The 11713-nt window shown below is 39.4% G+C and overlaps 1 protein-coding gene across 1 annotated transcript in view; it reads left to right on the top strand.

Annotated features, from left to right (window-relative positions):
* Window positions 1-11713, top strand: part of BRINP2 (BMP/retinoic acid inducible neural specific 2) — a 262091-nt gene that overhangs the window by 128021 nt on the left and 122357 nt on the right. The window contains exon 4 of the mRNA XM_018575321.1: window positions 1645-1826. Coding sequence (XP_018430823.1) covers window positions 1645-1826 — 182 coding nt within the window. The remainder of the gene's footprint in view (window positions 1-1644; window positions 1827-11713) is intronic.

Here is an 11713-nt window from a genome sequence, read left to right on the forward strand (position 1 = left end):
CCCAGTCTGACATTGGAAACATCTCTGCATGTAGTAACATTATCTCTAATTTTTATTTACCATAATACCTCTAGTAGAAACAGGAGAGTGGGAAAGGTTTGTGTGTTTCATGAGGTGCCTCTATGTGGATGTTTGAAAAGATACAAGGGAACCAATTTTGGACTTATTAAGCTGTGAAAATGTAACCAAATCTACCTATTGCCATAATCCTAGATATTGGCACATTGTTTGGGTTGGGGCTAGTCATCTCTAATAGACTTTTAAAGAAGATGGCTAATCCAGTAAAAAAAATTAAAAGGAACTAGGATTTATTGGCAACAGGTGTCAAGTTTTTACAGCTCTTGGTCTAGAGACAGATGCCATAGAGATGAGTGTATTCCTCCCTCAGCACTTTCATTTCATGCTTGGTGGAGTTATCCTTTAACAAATGTCTCTCACGTGCTTCTTCACCTACTTTGTTAACAGCTACGGTACAGATCTAAAAAAAATAAAAGATCATTTACAATGCAGACAATATTTAAAGCATCAGTTCACGCAAAATCATTGTGTGCTAAAAGACCTGACAGTTTTGTATATATGTGATAGAGTGATATGTCTGCACACTTACTGTGGCCATTATGAGAGGGTTCTCTTCCTGCATTTTTTTTTTCTATCATGGAGAATGCAACAGTAGGTGTTGGAACACACAAAGGTTGACAGCAACAGAGATCTCGCTATTGGACCACCAACAGAGAGGGGCTTCTTCAGAAAACCAGGCCCATCTCTTATAATAATATTACTTTTGCGGAGACGGACCCTTTTAAATTATGGATGTTAAGTACATTTACCTATTTATGTGCACACAAACATTTTATAAACTTTTATTACTGTCAATTAGATTAATATAAAGTGTATTAAGGATGGTATAAATGTATTATTATATGTGTTATATATATTTTCATTTTTGTAAGGAGCATAAATTGCTGCATAAATATTAGATCATTTTATTTTAATAGTGCCAGTTTTTAAAACTCATTTGGTAGATAGTTTAAAAAATATTGTATTTTGAAATGTTTTCTTATCGTGGCTTAAAAGCCCCCAAACCGTAAAATTATACTCCAGTTCAAAAGCCTAATTTATCACAAAAAATGTCGGAAATTCAAATGGATATCTTACAGTATATACAAAAAGTGATTGTTTGATTTAGACATGTGAACATTTTTGCTCCAGACCTTATTGTTGATTGGTAAAAAGTATGCAGTCAACACTTTTTGGGGGAAATGTGCATGACTCTTTCCCTCCAGGCTCCCTCTACAAAGCTTCCAGCCTGAGGAACCAGCACCTTACCAGGTACCTCCAGGTGTTAAGCAGCCCAGAACCCTAGAGCCTTGATTTGTGACTAGAACAAATCCTCAATCACATCCAGCACTTGTCACGCATTATTAATTATTTAAACTGATGTAGCAGTGAAAAGTAAAAATTGATCTGGCCATTAAGAATGTTAAAACATAGAGAAGTTCCCAATAGCCACCAAACAGATTTCTGTTGATATTTTTTCAGTTCAGCCTAGAAAAATGTAAGTTCACTGCTGTAAGACAGTATGTATCATGAAAGTACTTTGTTATAAGGTTATTGTCTCTAATTCATATGTACTTTTGTTTTTAGGTGAAGAGTCCCTCACCATGTTTGTGGATAAGGGAAGACTCAAGCGAGACGCGGGAGTGCGCGGGAACAATTCGTCCCCCACGCTGGACACTCTACACCAGCTGGCAGCTTCATATTTCATGGACCGAGAGAGCGCTCTGAGGCAGCTGCACCACATTCAGATCACCACGGGAGCCATTAAGGTACACAGAGCAGGGGTTAATGAAGCAATAGCCTCCGTAAGTCTGTTAGATAGCAGTGATTAACACCTCGGTCGTGAGAGGAGCTGTGTGTTTCAGCGCAGAGTTTCATTAGGAAATGTTTTGTGGGACAGCCTTGCTATTCCCAGGATGCAACAAGGCAAGGATTTACAGGACCGAATCAAACGGGCCTGTCAATGGAAAGCTGTTTGATCTGTTTGCTCTGCAAGGGGCTTCACGGTAGGAAAATTGCCTTGTGGTTGATTATCTGAAGGAAGTTCATTAGACTAGCAATCCCTTGATGGTATTTTTAGATAGAATCAGGAAGTTAATGTAATGGAATGCAATATTCTTCAGATGTGATGATTATAAAAGTGTTGCTTTCTCAGAATTCTTTCAGGTGCACATCCCTGCCTCGTAGGCCTTGCAAAGTAGTTTTGTTGCCTGGGGCATGAGGACAGATGAAACAGGGCTTTGTCATAGGAGCTAGATTTGTATCAATGCAGTAATATTAGCACTGAATCATATCTTACTGATCTGCCTACTAGGAACTGGAAGTGGGAATAATATCACACTGCCGTATTGTGGTATATGGGGAGCAATAAAACAAATTGAATACCAAAGTACACAGGTGCAACACATGTATAGGAACTAGCACATGTATAAGAACTCTATATGAGATTAATAAAGTGATCCAGATTATCTTGTGGTCCACCCAACCATACTGTTCTATAGGGTTGCATAGCATACATTGGATGATAACATTTCAAAGTATTTGTGAACGTTCTCATTTATCCATGTCTTGTATTGGACATATGCAATGTTGAAGAAGTTTTACCACTCATCCAAATAGTTTCCTTGGTTCTAATGCCTTTAAGTACCTACTCTTACAAACATTTATACCTCCTATTTTGTTCTTGGACAATCAACATCTGCCTTGACATCTTACATGGCACAAAGGTGATTGGATTAAGGTGACTATCTACTCCAGACCCCTCAATGAAATAATTCCATCTTTACATCTTTTTTTCTCCTTGGAAAAATAAGAGAAAAAGGGAAGAAGGATATTAAGAGAGGATCTAAACTCTAAATGCTGTGCCTAAAATAGGCAGGCAGAAGGCAAAGGGCTAGTCACCAGTTTTGCCTGTGGGTTCCCTACCCACTTTTACCCCATTGCTGATACACCATGCCTTGTTCTGTACTGTGTCTCTGTGTGAAGGTGCCATCTTGGTAGAAGAGCAGAGCTTTGCTTCTTTATATCAGAGCTGCCTCCTCATGACTGATAATCTGATGACTGTCATCCACAGAAACAGGGAATGTTCAGAAAGCTCAGATCCAGAGAAGGAATGACACAGGAGCAGGAGATGCTTGCACTGCAGGTTCTCAGGTACAGGTTTCTCATCAGCAAGCAGCTCAGTAGTGGCATCATCAAATCTCTAGAATCGAGACCAGCATTCAGTGGTAGCATGCCATATATCTCACTCTGATACACAGCTATGGGGCTGTAGGTACAGGAGTGCCTAAGCAAAGGAAGTGCACTTAATGTTTTCATGAGGAATTAAAGGAAAAAAGTTAATTTTCAGGGTACTGCTTAGGCACAATTAACATTTCTAGATGTCCCTTTCACTTTTAAAGTTAAAGTCCACTTGAATACTAACTCTTTCTGATACCGATGTTTAATATCACTTAATTACTAAAATATTGAATCACATGGTGTCTTCCTATATGTCTTGGAGTATCCTGTGGAAACATCTCCCCAGCATGGTTCTTGACTTTGCCCCATGACCTCAGCAGTTACTAAGCCAGTGTATTTTGTCACATTTCTCTGTCTAAACTTCCTTAATGTGAAATAAATTAAAACTTCAGCTGCATAAGTCTATAACTGGCATTTTCAGGCTGCTTGAATACACAGACTACTGCAGAGCCAACTTATAGTGGAGATTATTTTGGGTAGATTTAGTATTTAAATAGAACCTGCATAGAGAACATCAGTTTTTTCCTTTATACAAGAACGGAGGTCATTTGTCATGGACATCATAGGAGGGATGGAGAAAGCTGGCAATGCTGTACTTTCTATGTTCTCTCTGATCTGTTTCTGCCCAGTGACTGTGGGTAAAACAAACACACAATTATCTCTGTGCAAACCTTTCTCTATGTTCTTCCTTTTCCCATTTTTTCCTATTACAAAAACATATCGGCAGAGAGATGGGGTGGGGAGTTTTCTGTCTACACAAGCCTTTAGTCTACAAATGGAGCAAGTAAACTGTCCATTGCAACAAGTACTTTATCCTAAAACATGACTTTTTTTTGCTGAGCGACACACCAAGCTGATGGGCTTAATCAACAATGTCAAAAATAAATATGTATTTTTGTTTAGATATGTGCAAGATAATTTCCTTTGGGTCCTTTAAGTATGAAAAAGTTAATGGGGCAGAAGTGCCTTATGCATTGTGAGTGGAAGGGGTTAATGGAGCAGTGTATCAGCAAAGGGAAAAGCTGCTGCAGTGACATTATTAATGCAACATTGGCCCTGTTAATGAACTTGCCACTCGTTAAAAAGCAGCCAGTTCCCTTCTGTTTGGAAAATGAGCTGGTTCAGATTTTTTTCATTTTATTTTGTTGTTCTGATTTGGCAGTTTCTTTGTTTCAACAAAATGTCACACAACCGTCCCATTACCTGACTTGGCGTTTTGCCATAGAGTCTTCACTGGCATTATAGGCGCTTCATAGACTAATGACCGGGATCTAGGTGTTATACACAAGGGTGTCGTATCACCACCAGCAACCTATCAATTCTCACAACAGATGTTGGAGCGAGCTAATGATGGAACCACCTGCCTTGTGATTGCTCAGACAGTTCCAGGATTTTGTGACAAAGTGACTTCAACAACAAATTCAGTTCTGTAATGTAGTATTCCCAGGACCCAGAGCTTTTCATTCACCCTTATAATGTATATTGGTATGGTGGCATACATTTATTGCCTTCATGTGCATTGGTTGCAATAGTCTAGCAAAGACAATATCTTTGCCGTTTCACCAGTTAAAGCTGCCCCCTTTCTGCATTACTGTCAAAACCTGACTTCTAAGAGAAGAATACTGACCCAATGCAAGTAAGTGAACTTCTTCCATGACTTTATTGACATGACTGTCAGTATGAGAGCAGAGGATAAACTCTCCTTTCTTATCTTATCACAGACAGCTAATTGTCCTATATGAGATATCAGATATATTGACTGTTAAGAGTAGGTTTTGTATATTGTTCAGCCTCCTACAATAATTAAATTCCTATACCCCTTCATGCATGTTACCATGTGCGTTCATGCTGCTTATTGACTTAGAATGGGCCCTTAACAAGCCTTAATCTATGAAATAATGTAGCACACCACACAGGGCAGTCACTTCCGTGTGTTGTGGCCTGCCTGAGGCTGGATTTACATTTATGCAAGTAAATTTGTGGTATATGTACATTGCGGTGCTTTTGCGTGAACAAGGACTGAAGGTGAATAGACTGCCCTCTCATGACATGCATTAGTGCATGGAAATGTGTCCCTGATCCTGCCACAATCCAACATCAACACTCCAGTGCTTACTGGAAATTCACCATGTGACCTGACCTGGCAAATCCTTCTGCCTTTTCAGTGAGAAAGCTGAAGAAGGATGTTAAAGCTGAACTCCGAGATGAGTAAATATGATCTTAAAACAAGAGGCATGTGTATTCATACTTGAATCTTGGTGTGCTTTGTGTATTTCTTCCAGATCTGCACAGTAGTCAAGCATTATACTTTGATTTTGCGCATGAGCTTACTGTAATACAGACCAGTCACTACTGCTCTCCCTCTTTGTGCAGGGTGACTGGTCTTGTCTTTGCCCCCTCCTGTATTTTTCTGCAGGCAGCCTGTAATGTGTGGGGCCTGCTGGGTTCTACTCTCTGCACATGTGCAGCACATTACACAAGGTAATATTTGGGTTTACAAAGACACTTGGCGCAATATACCTTGTGGCTATTGAGGAGTATATTTTACAAAAAGCTTTTTTTTTGCCTGGAGTTCAGCTTTAAATGTGTTACACCAAGGACCAGCAGCTATTCTGGTCCTACAGATGACAGACAGATGTCTCCTTTCTGTGGTAGCGATTTCCCCATCTATGACTAGGCTTATTCTCTAGTGAAAACTTCTCATCCTTTTATCTCGCCAAGTCAGAGATGGCATAAGAATTATCCACTAAAATCAATTTTCTTTGGCAAAGATATGTGTTTATTTTTACACAGGTAATGGACTAATTTGATATTTTGCAGTTAGTCTAAACCAGCTTGTTATATCCGCACATCGAAGTTAGTACCGTACTTAGAAAATGGCAGGCAAAATGACAGTTTTATTTTGTTGCATGTGTCTGGTGCCGCTCTGCACCCGACAGCCTTACTTAATAAACAGTGAAAATTGCTAGCTGAAAACAACCCATTCATTAAAATAAGGACAGTGTAAACTCGCAGCTCCTATCTTGTACAAGATAAATCAATGTCTTCTCGTTTGGCACCATGTTAGCCGTAATGAATAAATTCACCAAACCCTCAATATTAATGTTGGGCACAATTTATTGTGTCTACTGTCCAGTGTGTTAATTGCCTCTGCAAAGGGATGATGTGTGGCAATGAATGGCCTATGCCATCCTCTCCACTGCTGCATTCAGCCAATTCAAGCTCAGCTGTCAGATCCCCACCATCTGATTGTTCATTTATTTCACTGGTGAACTCAGGGGGCAAAGATGTGTCGAGTACAGAGTGTGCAGAGTGGGCACTTTACAGCACAGGTTAATATAATTAAGGGTCATGGAGGACCTCAGCCTACTTTCTGAGATGAGAAAGAGGCACACCTTTCAGTATGTATGTAGGCATTAAACACACTATTTGTGCTTGGAAGAAAGGAGGTTTAACTTCTGCATACAGAAAGGTTTCTTTATGGTAAGAGCTGCATCTGACTTCCAGAGGAGGTGGCTCTTGCCAACTGTGGATTACTTCAAAAAAAGGCTGGATGTGTTTCTAAAGTCACAAATAGAGCTTGCTATTGATATAACATTGTACATCTCTGGTGTTGAACCTGCAGCCTCTTGCTGTTTACTTTGTGGCCCTCTGACCCCATTAGCTGGTAGTCAGTGTTTTCTTTGCTTTAAGTGACACTAAACTCAGGAGATAAATCTTAAACATGCATTCATGTACCCTAACTATTAACAAAAATGTATGTGTGTTTCACCCTGTAGATCCGCCAATCATGTCTGTATTCATGCTGACACTGTCCTTCTTTCTGGAGAGTGACGCTTTTGTTCCCCTTGGCCCCTGTGTGTGTTGTAAAGTAGCCATCACTCCAAGATTGGTCCTGTGATGGGCTACAATCTCAATGCAAATGAGTAAACTAAACATGAGACTGTAGTCCATCACGGGAGCGAGCTTGGAGAGGTGACTACTTTACAACACACATAGGGACCATGGGTAACACAGGTAGCCACCCTCCAGAAGGGAGGACAGTGTCAGCACCAATTCAGAGATGATTTGAGTGATGCACAAATAAGATATATTTTTGTTCATAGCTAAGGGGCTTGAATGAATTTTTAAGGTTTAACTGCCTAGTTTAGCTTCACTTTAAGTGCTTACTCAGGGTCAGTGAAGGACAATATTAATTAAACTAATTTTCTACTTTTACATGATTTTGTTTATTTATTTCCTACTGTCATACTTTTTTTGTGCTTCTATTCTTTTAATTCTCTTTTTACATATTTTTTGCTGGCCTTTCATACTTAATCTTTCTCAAAGTAATATCAAATATGATTACCGTAATCTTTAAACAGTGTTTTAAAGGTGCACTGACTTGTAAAGGGAATATAATGGCAGCAATCTCAAACGGTCTCTTGTAACTTGTAATTAATCTCTTGAGTCTCATGCAGCATGTCCCCAGCATGTCCGTAGTCTTTGTATATAGCCCAAATGTCCTTTTTTTTCTTTACATCGGAACAGATACCTTTCAGCTAAAATGCTCCAAGCACCTCATTTGTAGCTCATGTCTGCGTTCCCTGTACGCTTCATTAAAATAGGTGTTGTATTGCTTGCACAAAACTCATTCGTCTATATCTCATCTATTGTGCTTACACTGATTTTTTTGTTCTGGGGATTTTTCTTATTAGTTGAAATAACATTCTCCCATTCAGGGTGATTTGGACATTTATAACATAATTCAGATGCAGCAAAAGCCCAATCGCAGTTTAATTTAAGAAAAGGTTAAGGAAAACAATATACATTCAACCAATACATCTATGCTTGTTTCTAGGTTACTGCCCATTTCAACGTATTCTGGTATTCTAATTATCCAGCATTTACAATATATTATACAGTGCTGCCCCATTAGTTAAAGGAGCACAGGCATTTAATACAGGCTGAGTTGAAGTGGAGCCAGATTGCTTCACAAATAATTACAAGCTGGGTTGATTTGAAGTGGAACTAGATTGCTTTACAAATAATTATCTACTATTTAGACTAGGCTTGGCCATTTGGAAGTCTGCTTTTAAAGGAAATAAGTGGTAAGTGAAATATTGTATGGAGGCTGCCATTACAAACCACCTTTGGAAAATGCTTGTTGCCTGGATGTGTCTGGCCATAAGACAGTATGCTAAAAAAAAGTGGTTAGAAGCAGCTCAGATTCAGAGCCATCTCAAACACATCTCAAATTCAAGCCAAATGCACCTGAATGTATGCTGGCTTTGCTCATCTACTCACATTCTTAAAAGGTACTGAAGCTATTGCATCACCATGACAGCCAGGGAACATTAATTTTCAAAACAGGTTTCCATACTTCCTAACTACAGGTTTCATGCAAACTTTACAAAATCAGAACTGTGTTAAACAAACATAAAGAAAAGTAATTGCTGGCTCTTAACAAATACATTTGATGAAGAAACCTATACAAGCTGCTCTCACTCGGAACTGTGCTGTACAGTGGACTGCAAGAGGCAACTATCAGGTCAAATTCAGGTACCTACACTGAATTATTGTATTGATAAATGGAGAGGTGCATTCATTTTTGTATTGTATAACTGCTTGGAGTTCAGCTTTAAAGTTAAAATCAAGAAATTATTTTTTTTAAACGTATGTTGGTCCAGTTTGGTTACATCTAATCCTCTACGTCTGACATCCAGAGGACAGCTGGGGATGCATAAATTCACTGTACGAGCCTGTGCTACATACAGTTAGCAGTAGTCTCTTCTGGTGTTTTATATTGAAGTCACAGGAAGTCACTCTCTCTCAACACCTGCATTCAGAGAACATCTTGTATTTTTTTCAATCAATACAAGGCATTCTAAGATTGCACAAGTTGGAGAGCATGACGTCATCCATCCCTCCTCTCTGCCTCATCCAATCAATATCACCTTGTATTTCATTGAAAAAAAAGTTCTCTCAAATGGTGGAGGTGCTGAGCGAGAGACTCCTTTTGCCCAGTATACAGACAGCAAGTCGCTTGAGCAGCTCCCAGAAGAGACCAGTGCTGACTGTATGTAGCACAGGTTTTATTATTATTATTATTATTATTAATAATATTATTATTATACAGGATTTATATAGTTCCAACAGTTTGTAAAGTGCTTTAAATTATGAAGACAGTACAGTTACAGTACATTTCAAGACAATATGGTTATTTTGGACCAGCTCATGAAAACGTACACTCTAACAGGGCGTGGCAAGTGATACAAACGTTGATAGCTGTGTGGGGATTAGATGTTTGAGAAAGTTCAGTTATGTAGAGAAAGGATAACCTTCACTGAACAGATGAGTTTTCAGGGATCGCCTCAAGGCAGACAGAGTAGGAGATAGCCAGAAAAGTTAGAGTAGGGATTTCCAGAGGATGGGAGAGACTTTGGAGAAGTCATGGAGGCAAGCATGGGAGGAGTTCATAAAGATGTGAAAGAGCAGGAGGCTTTGGGAGGAGCAGAGAGGACAGTTTGGGTGACATTTTGAGACAAGTTTGATGAAGTAACAGGGGGCAGAGTTGTTTTGTAAGTGGTTATTAATATTTTGATTTTTTTTCTTTGGACAATGGGAAGCCAATGGAGGAATTGGCAGAAGGAGTTGTGGGCACTGAGTGGTTGGTAAGGTGAATGAGTCCAGCAGCAGCATTCATGATAGACTTAAGGGGGATAGCCTGTGTAGAGGTATGCCACTGAGGAGGGAGTTGCAATAGTTGAGACAAGACATAACAAGTAAGTGAATAAGTAGCTGTAATGGTTCATTGGTTAGGAAGGGGCATATTTTGGTGATATTACTGAGGTGAAGGCGACAAGATTTGGACAGTGATTGAATGTGGGAATGAAAGGTGACGTATGGGGGGAGGGAATGATAGTTGTGAAGTTAATTTCTAGCATCCCCAGAGGCCTTTGAGATTTGAGATATGAGAAATTAGTTACAAGCAAGCTGGACCAATGTAAATTTAAAAAAAAGATAATTCCTTGAGTTAATTTTCAAAGCAAGACAAAGACGGGAAGACAGCTCATCTAGTAGAATGGACAAAAAGACATCTTCCCATCCTCTCTAGTGCCAGAACTTACCAGTGCTTCTTCTGCTTCATCTGATGCATTAAAGCAACAAAGAGTAGGAAAACATGTATGAGCGACAATGCGCACTTTGAATGCTGAGTTTATCACCCCTTAGGGTAGCCCTAAATGTATACTTGTCTGGGGTTTGTATTTGGCTTCAGTTGGGATGAACACTTTTTATGACTTCCCTCCAAATATGTTTTGGGGCAAAAGAGATCAAAAATCGAGTGTCTCTTTGGTGCACTCTGTGATGTTTAGTTAAAAGTAACACAGCTTTTCATTGTCTGATAAAGAACTCTGTGAAATTATTTACTTCAGTGGTTGCTGGGTATATAGAAGGCTAGATAACATGGTTATCACACATGGTGCTTTGTACAATTTGATTAATGTGCCTTCTTACCTCATGTAAAGATCATGCCGAGAGACATAGGGATATAATTATCACATTCCAGATTTGCATATGCCATTTTAGCAGCACTGATTACATTACTTTGTTGTACCATGGACAGCTCCAGCAGACACTGTCCTTGATGTATTATATATGCATTGTATAACTGCTACATATACTTTTATAAAGTAAAAAGGCAACAAGATGAGAGTACAAAAGGAGATGCTTGAACACACATCAAATATGAAGTGAAAAAGCACAATCAATGTACCTTGCCTTTGTGGAATGCGTTTACTATTGAACTTAAACTAGCACCGGATGTGTTCATTATATGCAGCCTAGCTCTTATATGATCTAATATTTTAGCATTGCAAATAGAAGAAAAGAATGAATAGGAAAAAAAATTGCATAGGACATATTCTCTTTCCCTTTGGGAGAAATATAGTTCCCAGCATGCTCATGACACAATGGGACTTGTAGTTGTTGTTTCAACCCTGCATAGACAAAGGTTGCCTTTTGTGGGATCAGTGAACTGGTGGACAGTCTTTGGGTTGGGACCAGGTTTCCATTGTTTTGAGCTGTTTAGATTTTTACACTTAGCTTACATTTTTACTGGGAACATCCTCCACTGTGGAAAAGCAATAGCAGATTAACTTGTGAGATCTCACAATGGCCATTGATTTGTCAGTCAACTGACACTTGAGGTCCCAATTTAGAAAAAAAAATAAGGTATAGATACACCTTTAAATGCAGAAACTATGGGGTCTATTCACTAAGCTGCCGTAGGCAGCCGAGAGAATGACCGACCTAAAGCGAAGTGAGCAGAACGCTGTTCGGCTATTTACTTCAGGCTGGCGTCATGTGGCTTCGGGTCGGCCGAACATGCTCAGCATGTTCGGCCGACCCGAAGTGCAGAAGGAGTTCGACTCAG

The sequence above is a fragment of the Nanorana parkeri genome, unplaced genomic scaffold, assembly GCF_000935625.1.
Source record: "Nanorana parkeri isolate BGI_ZX_2015 unplaced genomic scaffold, ASM93562v1 scaffold52, whole genome shotgun sequence".
Classification (NCBI taxonomy): Eukaryota; Metazoa; Chordata; class Amphibia; order Anura; family Dicroglossidae; genus Nanorana; species Nanorana parkeri.